Source organism: Pelobates fuscus, chromosome 5 (assembly GCF_036172605.1).
Source record: "Pelobates fuscus isolate aPelFus1 chromosome 5, aPelFus1.pri, whole genome shotgun sequence".
NCBI lineage: Eukaryota > Metazoa > Chordata > Amphibia > Anura > Pelobatidae > Pelobates > Pelobates fuscus.
In genome coordinates this window covers 124360757-124383922 of record NC_086321.1, presented here as the reverse complement: position 1 = coordinate 124383922, position 23166 = coordinate 124360757, and the positions used below count along the sequence as shown (strand labels likewise).

At 38.8% G+C, this 23166-nt stretch overlaps 1 protein-coding gene across 1 annotated transcript; it reads left to right on the top strand.

Annotated features, from left to right (window-relative positions):
* Positions 1-616: 616 nt before the first annotated feature.
* On the top strand, positions 617-21328 carry MYL2 (myosin light chain 2). Its single transcript, XM_063454228.1, has 7 exons — positions 617-724; positions 5516-5605; positions 5914-5989; positions 12730-12834; positions 15848-15926; positions 16024-16072; positions 20719-21328. Exons 1-7 carry the CDS (start codon positions 722-724, stop codon positions 20818-20820), a joined length of 504 nt encoding a protein of 167 aa, XP_063310298.1. The 5' UTR covers positions 617-721; the 3' UTR covers positions 20821-21328.
* Positions 21329-23166: the final 1838 nt, after the last annotated feature.

The window sequence follows — 23166 nt, the reverse complement described above, 5'->3', positions numbered from 1 at the left end:
CGCAGGAAAGTGCTCGTTTTGTCAAATTGTCTTTGACAGAAAATAAAAAAGGGAATGGTGCCCATAGACTTTTGGCAGTGTAGTAAGTACACTGACCTGTAATGATTACTTGGCCAAGAGTGACCTTATAATAAATCTATATCCAGATGTCTCCTGGGTGACAATCCAAACAGCTGATAAATTCAATTTTATTAATCCTGGAACCTCAAGTCTTTTATGAATATATATATGTCCTTAAAGGGTTAAGTATGCATTTGCGTTCATAAATCCCTGTCTTCCAGTGAAATTGCTATGAATAGTTAAAATGCATAATAGTAAATAAAGAGTTATGGCACAGAGTTAACAAGTTGCAATATTACATGTCCTTTCGAGTACTATTACATCTTTAGATCCACCAGCAATTGTTATTTGTAGTGCTCTGACCATCTGCTGCTGTATTGTTACTTTAAATAAGATCACATATGGGTTGGGGCCCTCGGAGAAGCATTGGGTTTCTGTAACCTTCAGAATTTCTTTTGTCTCACATATCATCAGACTTCACAACAATGTGTCAAGACTAAAGACAAGGGAAAGGCTGGAGGTAACCTACCCTCCACTGCCAAAAGTGGGCATGAGTTTATTTATAACTGGTTTGGGGGGTATTTATTGTCTGGCCGAGCAGTGCCCTGGGATCTGGCCTTGGAATTTCACTGTCTTTAACATCACACAAAGCAACTCAACAATGGTAAGTAAAGTCTAGTGGGATTATTATATATATTTATATATATTTTTATAATGCACCAATGTATCCCAGAGTTATTTACAATTCAGACAAAACGATATAAGCAAACAGGAATGAGAGATGTCAAGGTCTAACATTTAAAGTGTGTTAGAATAATTACAAAAGGAACAAGAATATTAAAAATAAAAGGGAGGGTGGATGCACAATTTAAGGAGGGTGGATCACAATATACAGGGGTTTGATAAGTGCTTTATTATATTTTTATTCATGTAGCATATGGGATGGAATATAAAACTGATGTCTGAATGTTACAATGTATTGTTCATAGTGGTTGGGATGGATGTACATACATTTCCCTTTTCAAATGACTGTTGCAATCATTGTAGACTTATATTAGCATTCTTTTAGAAACTTTATATGCTACCTATTTTATTAAGGAGAATTATACAAGGTGCATCCTGAAAGGCAGCAATGATTTTACTTTGCCCACGCAGCATTGATTTTCTGTATACAATCTCTGTATAAAATAAGCTATATGATGTTTATTTATTCTTGTAAACTCCAACATAGTCCGTAATGTGGTACAATTTGAGTTTGCAGTAGCTTGGGAATACAAGACAAAATACATTTTGACATATCAGTCTAATAGGAGACTATGTCCCAGTTCAAAGCTGAAATTCTGTTCTAATCCAGAAGTGCTTAACTCCACACCCCAGATTGTGTTGGACTACATATCCCATGATTCTCTTCAAGACCCAGGCTGCAAGATGGGAGTTATAGTCCAACAAAAGTGAAAGCACCAGTTTTGATCTCTGTTATAGTTATTAGGAGAGATTCTTCAGTGCTGAAACTTTGTCTGAGGACCATGACTGAAAAGATCAAAGTGCATGAATGACTTCCATTACACTCTGTATTCACCATATTCATAACTCTACATTTCAGTTGAGAGAATGAATGTACCCACTCTGTCAAAATGTCTGTTTAATGTGTGATGAGGGGAAATCTACTAGTAGCTGTGCTATAAACCTAAAATTCCATTAGGATTGCTTATGTGATAAAAATTTAATTTCATGTGAAATGCTCTTGAGTATTTGCCATCCTTGTGCTGTGTATCACCATCATGTGGTACTCAACTTCAATGTAAAAAATCCTCTGTAAAACAATGTAAAAAAAGACTGTATATGTTAATAGTTGCTTTTGCTCTCTATCTATTCTATCATGCCCCGTAATTAACATTTATTACACGTGACCCTGACTATATCAAACTTATACATTATAAATGTTTTTTTTCCTGGAAATAATCTTGGTTGATGAGGCAAGTTTGAAATAAAATATAGTTTGGTCTCATTTTGTGTAACTATCTTAAGCTGCAATGTAATGTAACGCTTGGTTGTTTTACACAGGACCGAAAAGTAAATTTGTGGCCAAAATAACCAAAACTAGCTAGAAGGTTAGCCATCACTGCCTGCTATAGCTCAGCCTGAGAATATTAATTTCACCATTTGTAAGAAATATAGAGCATTTATTGATACAAATATACAGGTACTAATATTCACCAGCATTTATGTACAAATAATATCTGAATATCTCAGCTACAGTTATGTTTTAGCATAATTCTTAAAGCAACTAAATCTAATTTAAAGTTGGTGATTAATGATAAACTGGACCATTTAAAATTGTAATGGAAAACCTTCACGGTAGAGTTAGTAGAACACAGGTGATCACAGGTAAATACTCAGTTGTTATATAACTCCTACTCTGACAATGCTCTGCCATCAGCCCTGTAGAAGAACATGACAAGCAGGGCCAGTGCAAGGATTTTAGGTCACACAGGTGGAGATGCATCCCCCCACCCCCCCTAAAAAAATGCATCTTCACCTGTGTATTTGTTTTTGTTTTGTCAGTCCTTGTTTTATTGAGGCAGAAGACAAACGGTGACATGCCAAAGAGTTGTCATAGTAAAAGTCACAATCAACTGTACTATGCTTAGTAACCACTATAAATGTCACAGTTCCAATCTTTAATGTTTATCTACACTGTGTGCAATGCTGTGACAATGTCTCTGTTTGCACCAACTGCTTTGGTTTCTCTATATTATTTACAAAAAATAAATGAGGTATACATGTGTATAACCTAGCATTACATGCACAGGAGGTGAACATGAGTATTTCGGTAACGATATACGCGTGAGCTTAGAACTCTCGTTATGGTCTACCTCATTTATTTTTTGTAAATAATATAGAGAAACCAAAGCAGTTGGTGCAAACAGAGACATTGTCACAGCATTGCACACAGTGTAGATAAACATTAAAGATTGGAACTGTGACATTTATAGTGGTTACTAAGCATAGTACAGTTGATTGTGACTTTTGCTTCTCATGCCCTAGGGTGATGGGAGTTGCATAAAAGGTTGCTTAAGGACTTGGAGCACCATTTGCCTCTGTGTACTACAGAGGGTAGAAATAGGTAGGGACTGCCATGAGAGCTACAGAGTCTAAAAAACCCTGCTAGTGTAAATGGCAGCTTGGAGGGTGAGTAGGGGGGATGTTTAGGGTTGATGGGCTTAAGGTCAATGGCCTGTCAATTAGACAGTAATGGGTGAAAAAAAAGGAGCACACAGATTAAACAATAAACTTGTGTAACATTAAAACTATGAGTATAGTGTAGGGCATGATCTGCGAGTCAGGTCACTCGGGTTGTCAAGGCATCTCCCCGCCAGGCTACACCTGTCTATTTTTACCCACAGGTTGAGGTTCTTACCCCCTTTTGTGTTGGTTTTTTTTATCACCTCTTTTGAACATCTTACCCCCTTTAGTGTATCATATCCCTCTTTTCTGTGTCCTACACCCAAATCTGTGTTTTTTTTAACCCCCTGTCTCTCTTACTCTTTTCAGACCCTTTATGTATCTCTTATTTACTCTCATTCCCTCTCTGTGTCTCTTTCTCCCCCAGTCCCGTTGTCTCTTTCTGCCCACCATGCCACTTTGTGTATCTCTTACTCCCCCTAGCCACATGTGTGTGCTCTTTTCTTGGAAATCCTTGGCACTGTACTTTAATTACATCTAGAGATTCTGTTAAGAATATGTAAATAAAGAAAACCTCTCTGGTTCATTCTCTATACTTTGAATTATAACAAATTTAAATTCATATGGTAAAATTAGGGAAAAAACAGGTGATCTGGAAAAATGCTTCAACGCCCCAATAGTCACAGTTCGTATATTTTAGCCCAAATGTTTGGTTGTCAATTAGTTACAATCTGTTTAGTGAATAAACCCCTTAGTCAGACTTGTAAAACTGGAGGTCTGTGGGTAAAAAATGTATATAAAGATAAATATAACTGACCCAACTGCATATAACATTTAATACAACAGGAGATATTTTGAAGTAGATTCATTCTGAAACAGTAAACTCAACACACAGTAACTATAGACCATTATAGACAAAATGCATAAATGAATGTATTTTATGGAATAGAAACTTTTCTCAAAAAGATCTCTCCAGAGTAGATTGGTGGGCAGAGCATCATAGTTAAAGTAAAACACTCATCCTTTTAACGTGTTACATATATCCTTGTAGTCTTGAAGTGATTGTATACAGCGTTAGGTGAAACTGACCTAATTACCATTGAAAGAACTGAACTGTTTATTTAGGCGTTTACATAGACTAAAGGCTAGTTTATAATCTCTAGCTACACACTCACTGTTTTAACTTTTAATGTTTGTTAACAAATACAATTTACATTGTATAGCAGACACACTCTCTCTTCCTCTTTCATGAACTCATGAACTGGTTCTCCCATGGAATTCTGGCCTTATCATAGCTTGCTGTATGAATTATGAATTTGTGAGATCTAGTGATTCAATGAAAAATAATAATAATGTAATATCATCGCTTTTCTTGAAATATTAAAGAATGAAAGGTGAACAGAGCTGGTATCCATTTATTTTCTTTAATGAATAAGACGTGAGTAATGGCTGCTTGATGCATATGTCCTGTCTTTGGTTTGCATTTTTTTTTTTATCTTTATGCAGGGATTCTTGCAATAGGAACATCCCATCAGTTTCCAATTCAGGATCAATCTCAACATCTTAGAGTAGAATCTAGTGTAAAGTAGAATACACCTGATGAATAGACTCTATAGAATAATACAGGTGTATTGTAATACTATATGTAAAAGAGACACTATCTTCCAGAATCAATGCATTTTCATTGTACCAAAGTATCGTGCTATTACTGGTTATTAAAACAAATGACCAACCCTTTCCATTTACAAACCTTTCAGTTTTATTAATTGCAGTTTTCTACCATAGCCTTAATTATTAGATTAACATTTGTCAGAGGTTGATTAAATGCATACTTGGCTTATTGAGATAGATATATAGACTGTAAGCTCGTTTGAGCAGGGTCCTCTTGTAATTATCCTATTTATAGTTAAATCCCCCCTCTAATAATATTGTAAAGCGCTACGGAATCTGTTGGCGCTATATAAATGGCAATAATAATAATATAAAGTAGTAAAAGATTTAGTAACACAGTAGAAGTAATGTACGGTAATTGATTAAACAGTGAGATGCAGTGAGCTGAAATGCAAATTGCAAATTTAAGGCTAAAATAGCCAAGTTGTGACTATAGTTTGAAAATTTGAATTTATTGAGATGACCAAAATAATGACCAGATGTTAAAGCATCATAGTGAAAGAATGTTATGCAAATCAGAAATGATTTGTAGAATATGGTGTAACTGTAACTCTGTATTATGTCCTGCTGGACTAATCACATATTTTCCATTACCAAGTCTCCCAAGAAAGCCAAGAAGAGAGCAGAAGGTGCAAACTCCAATGTATTCTCCATGTTTGAGCAAACACAGATCCAGGAGTTCAAGGAGGTAAATAACCCATGCTTAATTGATAACATAATGGGACCAAAAATGCTGTGGGTTAGAGTAACTATTATGCCACTAAGGTTAACAAAATACTACGCAACAGCCGTGTTACTATTGAGTTATACATTTATATTAAATTCTGCAGCACGTAAATTGCTTTCATATTAAGTGCATTCTTGTTATCGTTTAAATATATAACAAAGTATCAAATTATCATTTTCAAAACTATACATAATTGACAAATAGGTATAATGAGAATTGCTGTAGGTAATAACCAACATCCAGGTAACTTACCATTGTATTTCATACAGGCATTTACCATTATGGATCAGAACAGAGATGGATTCATTGACAAGAACGATCTCAGAGACACCTTTGCCGCATTAGGTGGGTTATTAAATTGCATACACATTATATTAGACTGTTAAAAATGTGTATTTTAATTAATCAATTCAGATTATAAAATTAGAACTATTGGAATGGATAAAATGACTTTGTATACAAATTACTTTGTACTAGGTAAAAAAAAAGCTTCACAGGTTGTGTTAACCTTCTATTTATTTACAAAAATAAGTGCTGATCTCAAACTCCCACTACTGTGTGCCGTCAATGACCATAGTACATATCAGGCCCAATGCAATAAAAAACAAAAAAGTTAATTGCACACTATCCCAAATCCCTGTGCATATTTAAATACCTGGAGGTTTTTGGTATCACTCCTAAGGCCATTAGACCATCGATCTATACTTACTGTCAGAGTAATACTTACTTATCTCTCCTGAGCAAATTGGCATGTAGAAATTTGGGTGTGGGGGCACAACACAGTGCACTGTGGTCATGTTAAAATATAGAAATGTATGTACGTAATGCAGATAAGAGATTCCTTATAAATTAGTTGTTGGCTCAGGCAGCAAACTAAAGCAAAAAGAAGGCACACCAAAACTGGCTTCGCCAATTAGAAGGGCAGACTGGTAACAAATAGAGATGGGACTGATCTAGGCAAAAACAGCTCTCTACAGACCTGGCACAGCTGTGGGGCATCTTACTATGATTGAGAAATATACAGGAGAGTAAGCGCCAAGTGAATGTGGGAGTTGGAAATGTGTGTATGTGGAGTGATGAGTATATGGCCATCTTTTTACAGGGAACGTGCCATTTTACTTTGGGTAAGTAAATGTAGACACACACCAGAACAATGCTTGGACATTCTCAGAGTATAGTACAAGACTGACAATAAGCCAATGAATCAAAATCCATCTCCAGCTTCATAATCTCACGTATAAGCCTGTACCCAATATGTTTCTAGTGAAATAACAGAAGTAATGAAGGAAAATATCCGATTTTAAAATATTTTGGGTGTGATATTTAAACATAATTTAAAATGATATCTGATATATGAAAAGGCTTCAAATGAGTTATTTCACAGCTTAAACAAAGTTAAAAAAAAATTCTGGTTTCAGAGTACACACTTTTAGTTTTCACATAAGGCGACTGTATAGTGTTACAGTTAGAAGAAGGGTGGATTAATGTATGTTCATACAGAGATATCTCCAAATGTCCGGGAGAGTGCATTCACAAGCCTATCCGTAGAGCCATAGACTTGATGGGAACAAATCATTCTCTGCTCATATACGCATTGCAGGAATTCCACAGATGGCATGTCCTAAATGCCGAATGTCTATACATACATGAATTTGGAAACATGATCCGTGTGATCATTTTAGAGTAATTTACCATTCTTATTATCATCAGAAGGAATACAGTTGTTCGATCCATTAAGAACAGATAAAAATAACTTCTTTATTACCCAGTCTTGCATACAACATTGGAATGGATTTGTTTCTAGATTGAGCACTAAAATAAGTCTGCATAGTGTGCATAAAGCTTTAAAATCTGTGCACAACCTTTATTTTAATTAAGATTTTATAAGAGACTCTCTGCTCTTCCAGCCTCTTGTTTCATCCCCATTCCTACTTCCCTTTAACCCCTTAAGGACCAAACTTCTGGAATAAAAAGGAATCATGACATGTCACACATATCATGTGTCCTTAAGGGGTTAAAACCTTATCCACGTAATCTCCTCTCTAATGCATCTGCCTCTATACTGTATATATATATATATATATATATATATATATATATATATATATTCCAGTCTCCTGTCCATCCTAGTGTTTGAATGTCCTTCTCTTTATTCTGTCAATCTGCATTCTGCTTGCCTTTGTCAGTCTTTACAGTGCTGTGTTAGTCAGTCTCCTCTCACTCAGCGTGGTGATTGGCTGAGCAGGTGTGAGTGACACATATCTCCTAAACATGTATTTATTTATTTTAGTTTTACATTCTTGTAGTTCATCGACATCGATTCAGGCAGATATAAACATGTCACCATAGGACAAAGTCAAAGTGGATTCAATTTTGGATACGGTACACATGTCGAAAAACATGCACAATTTTAGATAGTAAATAATCAATAGTATAAACTAAAATAAGCTGTATATCAGGCCTGTGTTTGCTATACTTCTACTAAGAATCTGAAAGGCTATGTTGCATTTGGCCTAGAAACAGAATCTTCAACAGTTCAACAGGTACTAGACTTGTAAACTCAAACAATAACGCAAACAAAAGAAAAAATAACTGAAATACTGCTGTCTGAGTTAATTAGTAAAACAATTTGCATGACATAGCAATATATCAGCCTAAGCCTAGGCAAGGGAATGTGTATTGAATGCATTTAAAAAATTGGCAGACCCAAGTGAGATCAGTCAAACAAGCACATTTGCACTCTCAGATCCCCATCCCACACAAGTATCAGTGAACCAGCAGGCACTGTCCAACCTTCCCACTACACCATGTGCGCAGGGCAATGTTCCCAAAAATTCCTTATTCAGAGCTTCCCCAGGTTGTGGACTGCATCCTGGGGTTGCACCCAATTTGGTCCTTGTCTGGGAAGGGAACAAGGGACCAAAGCACCACTGGATTCTGGTCTGGTACCCGCTCCTTGAGTCTCCTTCAAGCAGCAGCAGAGATATCATTAAATGAAAAGAAAATCCCCAAAAGTTAAAGGTTGCTGGAGAGGAGAAAGAATCCGACCTCCAACCCACGTTAACCAGAGGTGTGCCCATACAACATAGTATATGGCTCAATGTGCCATGGTAAACCATAGAAAAAGTATGTATGAATAAAACAAAAAAACTTTAATAAATCGTTACATAAAGGTAAACAGACAAGAATAAAAACTGTAAAATACAGTGCTATCCTCTGAGGGTCTAGGTTGTAGATGGGGTCTAGATGCTATTATGCAGATTATTGCAGGAGAGCTTTGAGCAACTTTCTAGTGTAGAAATAATAATAGTAATACGGATAGTATAGGGATAAACCCAATTTTCAGGTAGAGAGTTGCTCCTCAAGGTAGTGGAGACAGAGACAGTACGGGATATCTACTAATAGGTAGAGTGCAACTTACAAGGACAGGTGCTGCCAGTAGTGGGGGCAACCCTGAAATAATATATGAGACACGAAGTATATGTCTCAAAGTTGAATGCGCCTATAGGGGCCTCTAAATCTAAGCTGTATCCTTAAACATGCTATCCCACACGCAGTCGGGTCAGATATAGAAGGCAACCCTAGATTAATACTATGTTAATATATCAGTTAACTTTTAATCTAGAGTGCATACAGTCTAACACCTGAAAAGCATATACTTGTGGCCACAGTGGCAATAGTAGACCAACTAACTGGTAGGTATAGTAGATGACAAAACCGTATAGGATGGTCAGGCAAAGGCGACAACTCAAAAATATATACATATGCAAGGTTTAAATTAAATTAAATCAAATTAAACTCTTGGTAAAGGAGTGTCAAGTTCCTTATACCTGTCCGAAGGTTATAAACAGTCAGCTACTCATGCCCTAAAGACCACCTTGGTACAGAGTGGCTAGTATGGGCAAACAGTTAGTGGTACCTAGAAAGCCACCTTTGTAGTAAGTGGCTCTAAAGTGAGAGTAAATAAGGTTTAGCTTAGAAATAGATAGAGGTTCACCTTAGGTAAACAGGCTAGTAGAATCCCTAAATCTCCTGTCTCATAACTCCCCTGACTATAGATACAACTGCTTGTAAATCGATCATGCCAAATAAGGACTGACTAGACAGTCCATCATGTACCCCAAACCCATGAGAGGAAAAAACCCCAAAACGTGGAACAAAAAACTAAATAAATGAGGTAAAAACGGCTAACTAAGAGCCTAAAAGTGGCATCATGAATTAGTACAGCCTAAAGTCTGGCGTCCTTGCTGACGCGCGTTTCGGCGCTATGTGGCGCCTTTATCAAAAGCTTCGGACAGGTATAAGGAACTTGACACTCCTTTACCAAGAGTTTAATTTGATTTAATTTAATTTAAACCTTGCATATGTATATATTTTTGAGTTGTCGCCTTTGCCTGACCATCCTATACGGTTTTGTCATCTACTATACCTACCAGTTAGTTGGTCTACTATTGCCACTGTGGCCACAAGTATATGCTTTTCAGGTGTTAGACTGTATGCACTCTAGATTAAAAGTTAACTGATATATTAACATAGTATTAATCTAGGGTTGCCTTCTATATCTGACCCGACTGCGTGTGGGATATCATGTTTAAGGATACAGCTTAGATTTAGAGGCCCCTATAGGCGCATTCAACTTTGAGACATATACTTCGTGTCTCATATATTATTTCAGGGTTGCCCCCACTACTGGCAGCACCTGTCCTTGTAAGTTGCACTCTACCTATTAGTAGATATCCCGTACTGTCTCTGTCTCCACTACCTTGAGGAGCAACTCTCTACCTGAAAATTGGGTTTATCCCTATACTATCCGTATTACTATTATTATTTCTACACTAGAAAGTTGCTCAAAGCTCTCCTGCAATAATCTGCATAATAGCATCTAGACCCCATCTACAACCTAGACCCTCAGAGGATAGCACTGTATTTTACAGTTTTTATTCTTGTCTGTTTACCTTTATGTAACGATTTATTAAAGTTTTTTTGTTTTATTCATACATACTTTTTCTATGGTTTACCATGGCACATTGAGCCATATACTATGTTGTATGGGCACACCTCTGGTTAACGTGGGTTGGAGGTCGGATTCTTTCTCCTCTCCAGCAACCTTTAACTTTTGGGGATTTTCTTTTCATTTATCGCTTTGGGTTATGCCCATTTTGTTGCCCATCTAGTCCTATTTCTGTGTCTTTAGGATTGGACTTTTGTCTAATCCTTCAGTCACCTTTTTCTCTAGAGATATCATTAAATGCTATGAATAAAAGGCTCTTTCCACCCTTTTAGTGTCTCCTTTGCCGATAGTTTTGATGCGTCATGGGTAGCTGTGATCTTGAGGTGCTGAGGATTTTGCACATTTTCAGCCTGCAGAGCACCCAAAGTAAAGATTCTAGTTGATAACTGAACATTCCAGTTGGTGAGGACCGGTATAACCCTGCCGGTCCAGAGGGGAGAGAAACGTACGTACAACGCTGTCCAAAACAAGGGGATAGTGTTCTCAGAACAGAAGAGAAATGGGGATCTTGATTTAAGGCTGAAAGTATAAATTTTAAACGGTTTTGGTGGGTTTCTTTAAAGGAACCCCATGCAACATGCATCCTGCTCAGTTAACAGCCAAGCCCTACCCCCCTTCTAATCAAATTGGAGATGGATGGATGAAAAAGGTTTTATGCCAGAACCATGACAACAGTGTGAATAGGGCTGCCAATAGGCTGGTACCAGCTGCAACATGGCCAATGTTCGCTTATTCAGCAGTTTTACTGATCCCAAGTGATGAGAGGATCTGCTGCTGGAGGCTCAACCACATCCTCCATAAAACTCAGCTGTACAGAATCAGATGAGACCAGAAACATTTTTTTTTATAAGAGTTCTTTATACATATTATTATTATTATTATTTTATTATTTATATAGCGCTAACAAATTCCGTAGCACTGTACAATTGGTGGACTAACAGACACATAATTGAGATCAGACCACTGGACGTACAGGAACAGAGGGGGTTGAGGGCCCTGCTCAATGAGTTTACATGCTAGAGGGAGTAGAGTATAGTGACACAAAGGGTTAAAGTAGGGGAATTAAATAGTTTGTTAGAGAAGGGTTTATTGATACATGACCAGGACTTGTATTGCAATGAGAGTGGCAGTGTGTGATCCCTTTCTACATGGTGGCAACCTCTTCCCAGTCCTCCTCCAATATAGCCCTCCCCAGTTCCAGAGCCCTTCTAGTCTGATAGGTGTGTGGCTCAGGATATTTATGGGGCAAAAATCTTATAACAGGCTGAGAGATCTTATAGCATGCCACTTCTGACTAAGACATGTTTGGATGCTAATGGAGAGAAAGTGGACACCACTGGGACTGGGTGAATTCCCTCTTGAATTTTGGTTGTTAAGGAAGTGATGGATTTGTAATAAATTCGCAATTGAAAAGGTTATCTTTAGAGCATATGTCTGAGAAAGGAAACAGCGTACCTCTCCAAATAATTTCTCCCATATGATGTAGTCCCCCCTTCCTCCATGATTGTAAGAGACAGCTTAGTAGTCGGCATCAGTTTATCACTCAGGTGTCTTTCAGTCAGTGGTGTTTTAAACTCCTGGTTATTTTATAAAAGGAACAATGCAAGCACCATAGCCACATGGAAAATGTGGGACAAAAGTGATTCAAGTGGGTGACCAAGTGTCATGGGAGCCATAGTTCTATGTAAGCCAGAGGTCCATTCATTGAATGTTCGTGATTTAGTGACTAAAGTTAATTTCAGTCTATCATACTCGAGGACAGGAGTAGACAACTTTCAGCACTCCAGATGTTGAGGACTACATTTCCCATAATGCTTTTACAGCATTAACCCCTTAAGGACACATGACATGTGTAACATGTCATGATTCCCTTTTATTCCAGAAGCTTGGTCATTAAGGGGTTAATCCTGGTGAAACATCAGAGGAGATGTAGTCCACAACATCTGGAGTGCCAAAGGTTGCTTACCCCTGGTCTAGGAGGATTTCAAAATATACCGAATGATAATTTAACAAAAAGTAAAAGAGTGCAGGCCAAACTAAGAATAGCTCTTGACACAATATTGTCTTTCCAAAGGTCGCTTGAATGTGAAAAATGAGGAACTGGACGAGATGTTAAATGAAGCTTCAGGACCAATTAACTTTACTGTATTTCTGACAATGTTTGGTGAGAAGTTGAAAGGTACGCCTTGGTGAAATGAACTGCTACAGAAATGTTTTTCTAACTATTTTTTACAATTTAGACTTAATGATTGTATAATTAGTTAACTCTGAACCATGGCACATTGGGTAGGGATATTTTCACAAAATAACTTTATTCTTCCTACTTTGGACATACTGTAAACTCATCAAGGATCATAACCTTTTCCCATCTATAAGGTAGTGCTCAGTACCTGAAGGTCACTTTCAAGGTCACTCTATGATTGTGCATCATGTATACCATAATTTAACAACTGTAATATACAATAACAGAGTTAACTTAAAAGCATGGCCAAAGCACCAATACCAGTACAAAGCCCTGTAATGTTTATAGTACCACTAGTCACCTGGACCTATCACTTAAGTAGTCAACATGGTTTCACTTTAAACATACCTGGGATCTCCTGACACCATCTCTTCATATATAGTCATAGGTGAAATACCCATTTGACAATAGCTATATCAGTTTAATCCTTGTTTTGGACTGAATACATTGGTTGAGATAACATATTAAACGTAAAACTGATTTCATAACTGTGATATCATATAGTTTTTAAAATTGAATTAATTGGCTAAGATATATTGTTTCTAAAACTGAATTCATTGGGTCATATGGCACATTATCTCTAAAACGTATCTTCCAATATTTATATAAAGCATGCATGACTGAATAAAAAGTACTAAAAAAAATTGTAAATTCAAGTTAATTACATAGTTACATAGCAATCTCAGTTGAAAAAAGATGCAAGTCAAGCGAGTTCAACCATTAAAACATATCTTATTATGTTGTAGATTTTCAAAAAGGCAAACAAAAACAAAAACATTTTAAGCAATGGCCAATTAAACTGCATAAAGATGAAAAATAAATTCCTAAACTTTATAGTAGCAATCCGATTTCTCCTTGGATCAACAACCTGTTAAAATAAATGTTAATTATATACTTGAATATTTTTTTTTCCAAAAAACATCCAAGCTTTTTTTTTTTTTTTAATCTACATAATCTGATAAGGCAAGCTCTTTGGGTAGAGCATTCCATATCTTTATTTATCTCACTGTAATGACAAATTTCCTCTGCAGTAAGCAAAAATGCATTCCTTCCAGTCTCAGTGGGTGATGTCTTGTCTTTTGTGTATTCCTGCTAATGAACAGGTTAACACAACGGTTTGTACTAAAAGGGAAACTATAGTCGTCAAAAGTCGCCAAAGGCCACGGAAGTCCCTTAGTGGCTGTCTGGTAGACTGGCCACTAGAGGTGTATGTATGGTAGACAGCCACTAGAGGTGGTTATCCCTCAAAGGTAATTATTGCAGTTTATTATTTATTATAAACTGCAATAATTACCTTTGCAGGGTTAAGGGAACAGGGACTACGTACCCATTTTATTTTTTAAGGATCCCCAAACAGCAAATGTATCCTATGTATATATGTGTTTCATAATACTAAATAAATAAATTGGAGTTATTTTCTAATTCAGTGTAAAATTTACTTAAAAATACAATTCCCGGGGGCGGCGCCTGAATGGCAAGCGGACAGGTCGCACGCTGGAGCAGCTCCTGCCACACGAGCCGCAAATACAGCAATAAAAACCCAACCAAAGCTTGAAAACATGCCGAGGTGCTTTACCCAGGCAGGGAGCACCAAGGCGCATCGTTTGATATCAGACAGAAGCATTTCTGGCCCTGTGAAGACACTCTGCGGCCCACTGGGGATGGAGTTGGAGAGAGGCGGCCGCTCTCTCCGACCCGGCACCGGGGTAGCGGAGACACAGAAAGTCAGTCCCCCCCCCCCCCAGGACCGGTGGGGGTAATCCCGGTCCACCGCCCTGAAGCAACTGGGCCGCGGCGAACACAAACTGCACGCCAGCAAGGACGGCACCCAGACACAAAGAACCACAAAATGGCGGACGCCACATGCACACCAGAGTGGCACACAGAGGTGCCGGACTACTCGGCCAGGATAAACGCCATTTTTGAAGCATTCTGGGCAAAGCTGGAGAACCGGGAATGGCTGGAAAAAACGTGCGCACACCTGAGCAACGAAAAACCCAAGCAACCCCGCCACAAGCGACTTACCCCTCAACCACATAGTGCTCCAAGATGGTGCCGCAGAATAAAATGCCCTCCGCCTACAGGCAAACACAAGAGAGGATTCCACGCACCAGAGCAAAGCGCCAGCTGCAAACCCTCCATGTACCCAACAGCCAACCGGGTCGAGCCAGACAGCCATGGAATGCACAACGCCACTCACCGCTCCGGATGCTGACAAAAATAACGAAGACACGGTGGACCTCTACTGATGCAGAATTGCCCCGCACTCCACTAGCTGAGGTCCGCCGCAACGTGTGTTCGGAATGAACAACAAGAACCCAGAACGGGAGGGTCCCTTTGGCGATCACACTTCTGCAGTCCTCCACCGAGGGGCATCGGCTGAGCAGCCCACCTGGACAATTAAGGGGGACCTTAGTTCCATTGCTAGTTATGTTCATTTCTAGTTATTTTCATTTCTAGTTATTTTCATTTCCAGTTTAAAGTGTTCACATGCTAACAATAATTCAACTAAAACATATGTGCAAGTAAGTTAAAGATTTAATTAATTACCAATTCTGTCGTATCTCACCTACAATAGGCGCATCACGACTCTCAGAACACACAGCATGCCGCCTCAGTGCCTACCTTAAGCTAGCTATCTAACATCCACCAGACAAGCCATGCATCTAACATTTACACTTTATTACGATACATCATAGTCACTCACATGATACCCGCATGTATGTACCTAGCTTGACCTTCCTCACATAAATATAAAAATGTGCCTACAACTCAATGCCATAAATGTGAAAATGTTGCGTTACTGAGCCTGTACCATGCTGTTGTGGCATCGTCTGCTGTTATGTTACCTCACGCACAATAAAAATAAAGAATATAATTTTTTTTAAAAAAAATACAATTCCCGTTGTAAAATGTTCTAACCATGACTCATGTATGTATTGTCTTTCAGGAGCTGATCCAGAAGAAACCATATTAAATGCTTTCAAAGTGTTTGATCCTGAAGGTAGTGGACTTCTAAAATCAGATTAGTAAGTTTTCTCATTGTAAATTGCATTCTTGTTAATATCTCTTAAGGCTAAATTGTAACTTTTAATTATTTTAATTTTTTTAATTATTTTTTTTTAGCATTAGAGAAATGCTTATGACTCAAGCAGAAAGATTTACAAAGGAAGAGGTAAGACTTAATTTACTCTACTTTGCTTAAAGGGTTAATATGGGCAAAAAGACAACTTTATCTTAATAAATTTAGGAGTTGAATCACTTTGTTTATGCAGCTCTTGTCAAACATCCCTGCATGTGACTTCCATAGTCTTCCTAAACACTTCTTGTAGAGACAGATCTAACATTTACACTTCATTTCACACATTAAGTTTAATTTACAATTTCTTATCACCTGTTCTGCTGATAGACTTCTAGACCCTTCAGGAGCTTGCTTTGTATGATAAAAGTCCAATTTACAGAACAGATGATACAAACTTGTACAGAAAGTTAACATCTGATTGACAATGAAACCATTTTGTCATGCAGGCTTTTTTTAATCACAGTCAGGGGAGGTATGGCTAGGGCTCCATAGACAGAAACAAAAGTGATTTAACTCATAAATGTCAGAAAATTGAGCAGTGAAACTGCAGGGGCATTATCTATACACCAACACTGCTTCCTTAAGCTAAAGTTGTTTGATGCCTATTGTGTCCCTTTAAGGTTGAAATAGCTAAGTTGGAAAATTGTATAAGTCATATATGCTTCCAGTTTGGCTACTTTGGGTGATAAATACCGAAATCACTTTCAGTTCACTTTTAATTTCCTCTTAAGTGAATAACACTGTGTGTAGATGTTTAAATGGTCATAAACAGCTTCATTAAAGGGAAACTATAGTGCCAGGAAAACAAAATCATTTTCCTGGCACTATAGTTTCCCCTTCTGTCAAGATCCACCCCCGTGGTGCAGAAGGGGTTAATAACCCCTTCTGCCACTTACCTGGGTCCAGCGCCGATGTCCTTGATGGGGGGGGAGACCTAATGCACATGCACGGCAATGTCCACGCTCGCATTAGGATCTCCCCATTGGAAAGCATTATTCAATGCTTTCCTATGAGGATTCCAGCGATGCTGGAGGTCATCCAGCGTCGTTTAGATGACCAAAAGTCGTCTAAAAAGCTGTAAGTCCCTCTAGTGGCTGTCTGGAAGACAGCCACTAGAGGAGGACTTAACCCTGCAAGGTAATTATTGCAAATGCTAAAGACTGCAATAAGTACACTCTCAGGGTTAAGGGTGATGGGAGGTGGCACCCAGACCACTTTAATGGGTTGAAGTGTTCTGGGTTAGTGATGTCACGAACATAAAATTTTCAGTCCGCGAACGGCGAACGCGAACTTCCGCAAATGTTCGCGAACGGGCGAACCGGGCGAACCGCCATAGACTTCAATGGGCAGGCGATTTTTAAAACCCACAAGGACTCTTTCTGGCCACAATAGTGATGGAAAAGTTGTTTCAAGGGGACTAACACCTGGACTGTGGCATGCCGGAGGGGGATCCATGGCAAAACTCCCATGGAAAATTACATAGTTGATGCAGAGTCTGGTTTTAATCCATACAGGGCATAAATCACCTAACATTCCTAAATTGTTTGGAATAACGTGCTTTAAAACATCAGGTATGATGTTGTATCGATCAGGTAGTGTAAGGGTTACGCCCGCTTCACAGTGACAGACCAAACTCCCCGTTTAACGCACCGCAAACAACCGCAAACAGTCCATTTGCACAACCGCAAACTCCCCATTTGCACATGTTTTAGTGCAAACTAGTCTAACTACTAATATAGTTGAAACATGCTACTTTTATTCATGCCAGACAACCATGCAGGCCAGACTAACAAACATGCCAGGGCCAATCATAGGTAACCACCTCAGATAGTAACATGGCTCCCTCTATATACAGAGTAAACATGGTTCCCTCTATATACAGAGTAACATGGCTCCCTCTATATACAGTGTAACATGGCTCCCCTCTATATACAGAGTAACATGGTTCCCCTCTATATACAGTGTAAACATGGCTCCTCTCTATATACAGAGTAACATGGCTCCCTCTATATACAGTGTAAACATGGTTCCTCTCTATATACAGAGTAACACGGCTTCCCTCTATATACCGTGTAAACATGGCTCCCTCTATATACAGAATAACATGGCTCCCTCTATATACAGAGTAACATGGCTCCCTCTATATACAGAGTAACATGGCTTCCCTCTATATACCGTGTAAACATGGCTCCCTCTATATACCGTGTAAACATGGCTCCTCTCTATATACAGAGTAACATGGCTTCCCTCTATATACCGTGTAAACATGGCTCCCTCTATATACAGAATAACATGGCTCCCTCTATATACAGAGTAACATGGCTTCCCTCTATATACCGTGTAAACATGGCTCCCTCTATATACAGAATAACATGGCTCCCTCTATATACCAAGTAACATGGCTCCCCTCTATATACAGTGTAAACATGGCTCCTCTCTATATACAGAGTAACATAGCTCCCTCTATATACAGTGTAAACATGGCTTCTCTCTATATACAGAGTAACATGGCTCCCCTCTATATACAGAGTAACATGGCTCCCTCTATATACAGAGTAACATGGCTTCCCTCTATATACAGTGTAAACATGGCTCCCTCTATATACAGAATAACATGGCTCCCCTCTATATACAGTGTAACATGGCTCCCTCTATATACAGAGTAACATGGCTCTCTCTATATACAGAGTAACATGGCTCCCTCTATATACAGTGTAAACATGGCTCCTCTCTATATACAGAGTAACATGGCTTCCCTCTATATACCGTGTAAACATGGCTCCCTCTATATACAGAATAACATGGCTCCCTCTATATACAGAGTAACATGCCCCCCCTCTATATACAGTGTAAACATGGCTCCTCTCTATATACAGAGTAACATGGCTCCCTCTATATACAGTGTAAACATGGCTCCTCTCTATATACAGTGTAAACATGGCTCCCTCTATATAAAGAGTAACATGGCTCCTGAGCTGCGGGTGGGGGCCCTATAAAAGAATAATGGGGGGGGACCTACTGTCCTCCCCCCACCCCCACCCCTGAGCGGCAGGTGGGGGTCCTAAGTTACAATAAGAAGGGGGACCTACTGTCCTCCCCCCCTGAGTGGCGGGTGGGGGCCCTAAATGGAAATCCCCCCCTCCCCCATCAAAGGTGACTAGGGGTCCCCAAGCCCCTAGTCACACACCCAAATAAAAAAGCCCCTACCTATCCCCCCTCACCCTAAAAAATAGTGAGGGGGGAATAAAATTACTACCCTGTAAAGTAAAATTCAACTTACTATTCAACGTCTTCTTTTTTCTAAAATCTTCATTTTTCCGCCCCAATAAAGGCCAAATAAAAAGCCATTATACCCGTCGAACTTAAAAATAAAAAAAACGAGCGCAAAAAAAAATTAATCCATCTTCACCCATGGAGGGCTCCGCGCAGACTAGGGTATTAACATATACCCTATTGTTACAATTGTTACTTGAAAAGCATGAGGAATGCCGTTGGGGTACCACATGCTCATTTGTTATACCGCCATGCACTACAAAAATAAAGAATTTAAAATAAATAAATAAATAAATAAAATAAAAATGTATGCAGCTTCCAAATGAATCTAAAATGGATGCTGTCCAGGATTGGCTGGAATGTGTCTGCTGACTGTGAGGGTCAAAGTTTACTCAATGATGACGAATAGGGGGCGGATCGAACCGCGCATGTGTTCGCCCGCCGTGGCGAACGTGTACACGCTATGTTCGCCAGGAACTATTCGCCAGCGAACCGTTCGGTACATCACTAGTCTGGGTGTCTACAGTGTCCCTTTAAGCTAAAGTTAGCTTGAGGCCTATAGTATCAAGTATTAAGTCAAATGGCCATCTAGAAGAATTACTAAACAGCTTGAATAATGAATTATATTAGTCCAAGATTTGATACAAATATTTAGACATCAGTATTTTTACTGTGGGCATCTTAACAACTTACTAGCATTAAATGAAACACTCTCCAGTAAGCATTTCCTGAATGTAAATACGAAAAAAGGAAAAATATGAAAAAGGAGATAAAGCAATGCGATCTCTCTACATTTTAATTTTCCCTTGACCTCTTACCTTTATTCCAGGCTTTTATATGTCTCTACAGTGAGTGTTTTGTTTAGCACGTTGCCTACTTAATATTCCACGAGTTCACGAGTAAGTCTTTTACAAGCATGACACCTACCCTGGTTTCTAGTGAAATGCCCTCATAATATTCTCCACTAGAGTTCAGTAGAAAATAGGCCTAACAAAGTAAAATGTCAAAATTCTAAGCCTTGAATTTTAAATTGTCACATTCCTATATATACTGTCTGTAAATAACTCTGTAAACTTGTCATGGTAGGGTAAACTTTAGCTATTAGAGCTCCTAAAGCAGTAAATCATATATTCATTTGCTTTAGGGGCTATTATATATTTACCTCTTGCTCAGCATTTCAGTGACACCATTCCTAGATTTCCATGGATGTTACACTATTGTAGCACCAACGCTCTGATCCTGCCTAGCTCTGCCTCTCTGTAAAGTGATTGGCTGAGCTTGGGGACTCTTTATCAAGCAGGGGAATCCTTGTCTGTTTTGCTGGAATGCTGGTTTCACTGCAAACACATCAGCATCAGACTGGAGTGACCTCTACACTATGACAATACAGCACCGTGTTAGTCTTTCTAGAGATGTAGAAATGTAGACCTCTATATGCAAGTTCACATTTTCTTTTTTTTCAATAGGTTGATCAGATGTTTACAGCTTTTCCACCCGATGTTACTGGAAATTTAAACTACAAAAACCTTGTGCACATCATTACCCATGGTGAAGAGAAAGAAGAATGAGGTCAACATAGCATCACCTTGGTCTTGACTTTGTTCTGGACAATAATTATCTCTCTGCCTTTTTTGTAGTCTTGTTTTCCCTGACTAGAGAAAGATACATCACAGCCGCTAATATTTGAAGGGACACTTTAAGCACCATAACTACTACAGGTTTATTGGAGTAATTTTTTGTGCAAGAGTTTTGTCTTTGGCTACAGTCTCTCTAGTATATCTGTACAATACTGAAAGGTACTAATAAAAGGCTGTGAGGTAAGCTGCATCCAACACTCACAGCCTATCACTGCTGTCCAAACCTGGGCAGATTATGCAAAAACTAATTTATGCATTAACTCAGGGGTTAGCTTTTGGTTAGAAATGAAATCCAAAGACAGTTTGACAAAAAATGAAGGGACTCAATCCAAAGCTGTCTTGTACCATACCTATCAAAATGTAGTTTAGTGCTAATTGTGCTTATAGTTCTCCTTTCATGTGATCACGTCATGTAAAATAAAACATTTTCTATATCTGATTGACGTTATTTGTGTTATTTTTAGCTCCATATTTCTTTAAATTATATTTATTTGGTAATGTTTAATTTTTATTGGTTCTCCCCCCCATTATGGAATTTCTATTCCATCTTATTTCAAGTAGGTACATGACCTTCCTAATGGTTATCAATATTAATTAGACCCCAGCAGATACTTAGAACCTATTGAAAACTGAACACGCTTCCTGGTTAAATACGTTGACAGTAATTTTATAACATGACAGGAGGCTTCGTATTTGCTTAAGCCTTTCTTTACTTAAGCTTCACAGCAGCACTTTTTTAACATAGTAACAGGGTAACCAATCAGAAAAAAGCTAACAAGGTATAAAACTCCCTCCCCGTGATGTCACTTCCTCTTTATTTGCTGCTTCACACCAGTACAGGTCCAACAAGTACAGAGTCCAACTGTCTCCTACTTTATGTGGGTTTCTGTGGTTTACTTATTGATTTACCTGTTTTCACTCATATTTATTTGTTTATATATGCTTCTTATAGCTTATCCCTTATGGGTTTTTATTTATTTATTTTATTTACCTTTTTTCCTTTCCTAAACTTTCCTCACAAGTGATTTTTATATGTTTTCCTTCATCTAAACTCAACTCTTTGGTTTTTTATTACATCCCTTTTTCTACTCTATTTTCTTTCCGTTTAAGTATTCTTTTCTACCTCTTTTTAGCCCGGTTTGCGAGCAGCATTTTGTGCCCCGTTTTCCCGGGCTTTTTGGGCTGTGGAGAACACCTCCAACAGCTCTCAGTGCGCACGGCGGCCATCTTGGATCTCGCGCTCCTCCGCGAGATCCAACCGGCCTCCTCCTTTCGCTCGTGCGCATGCGCGAGATCGCGGCGGCCATTTTCTTGGAGCCGCGATCTGCAATTACTCGGGCCGTGCGGCGGCTATTATACCGTTAGAAAAAGAAAAAAATAATGAAAACTGAATATGGGGAACACTCACATACAATGAGTGTAGACCAGATCCGTCTTCATGGGTTATATACCTCAAAATAGTGAAAGTCACATATAAAGGAGGGGGGGAAGAAAAGAAAAAAACCGGGTAAACCTTTATTAATGCAATTTAAAGTTAAAAAAGGCCGTAAAAAATGGCCACAAGTGGGTGCCAATGCACACTGGAACCTAAACGGTGGGCAAATAAATTGTCATAGAGTATATACTCATAAGGGGCCAGAAGCTCCAAAGTATAGGTATCTAGACAAAGGGGAGGGCAAGAGAGCAAAAAATATATTGTATTGTATCCTTGTGGGTACTCAGTGCCCCTATCTCCAGGGTATATTGACTCAATATAGCACTATTATATATGAAAGTGCAGAAACTTGTGGTAAGGGGTATAGAGGGCTATTATTACTGCAAAAGGAGGGTGTGTAGAAGGTGGGATACACAGGAGCGAGGGAGGTACTCCAACAAAAGGAGATACAATATTGCTGCTACACAATGCGGCCCGTGTCCATACCTCTCCCATGAACCCCACAAAACGTCTCAAGCTTGCCCTAGGATAGCTGTCTAGCTCACAACAGTGAGTGTCAGGACTAACTGCTACTTCAAGGCAGCCTCAAGATATCCCTATATCCCCAAACCAAAACGATATGAACAAATATACCACAATCTCTCCCACCCCTTAGTAGATGAGCCACGTAGTGGAAGCTTCAAACAAACAGAACATTTGCCCATCCGGATAGGAAATGAAAAAAATTAAATAAAATTATAGACTCAGTCTAAGGGGTAAGCATCGGCTTAAATCATTCCAGGTTTCAGGTAGAGAGTCTAAGTGTGAGCATCGGCTCAATGTTTAAACGCTCAACGCGCGTT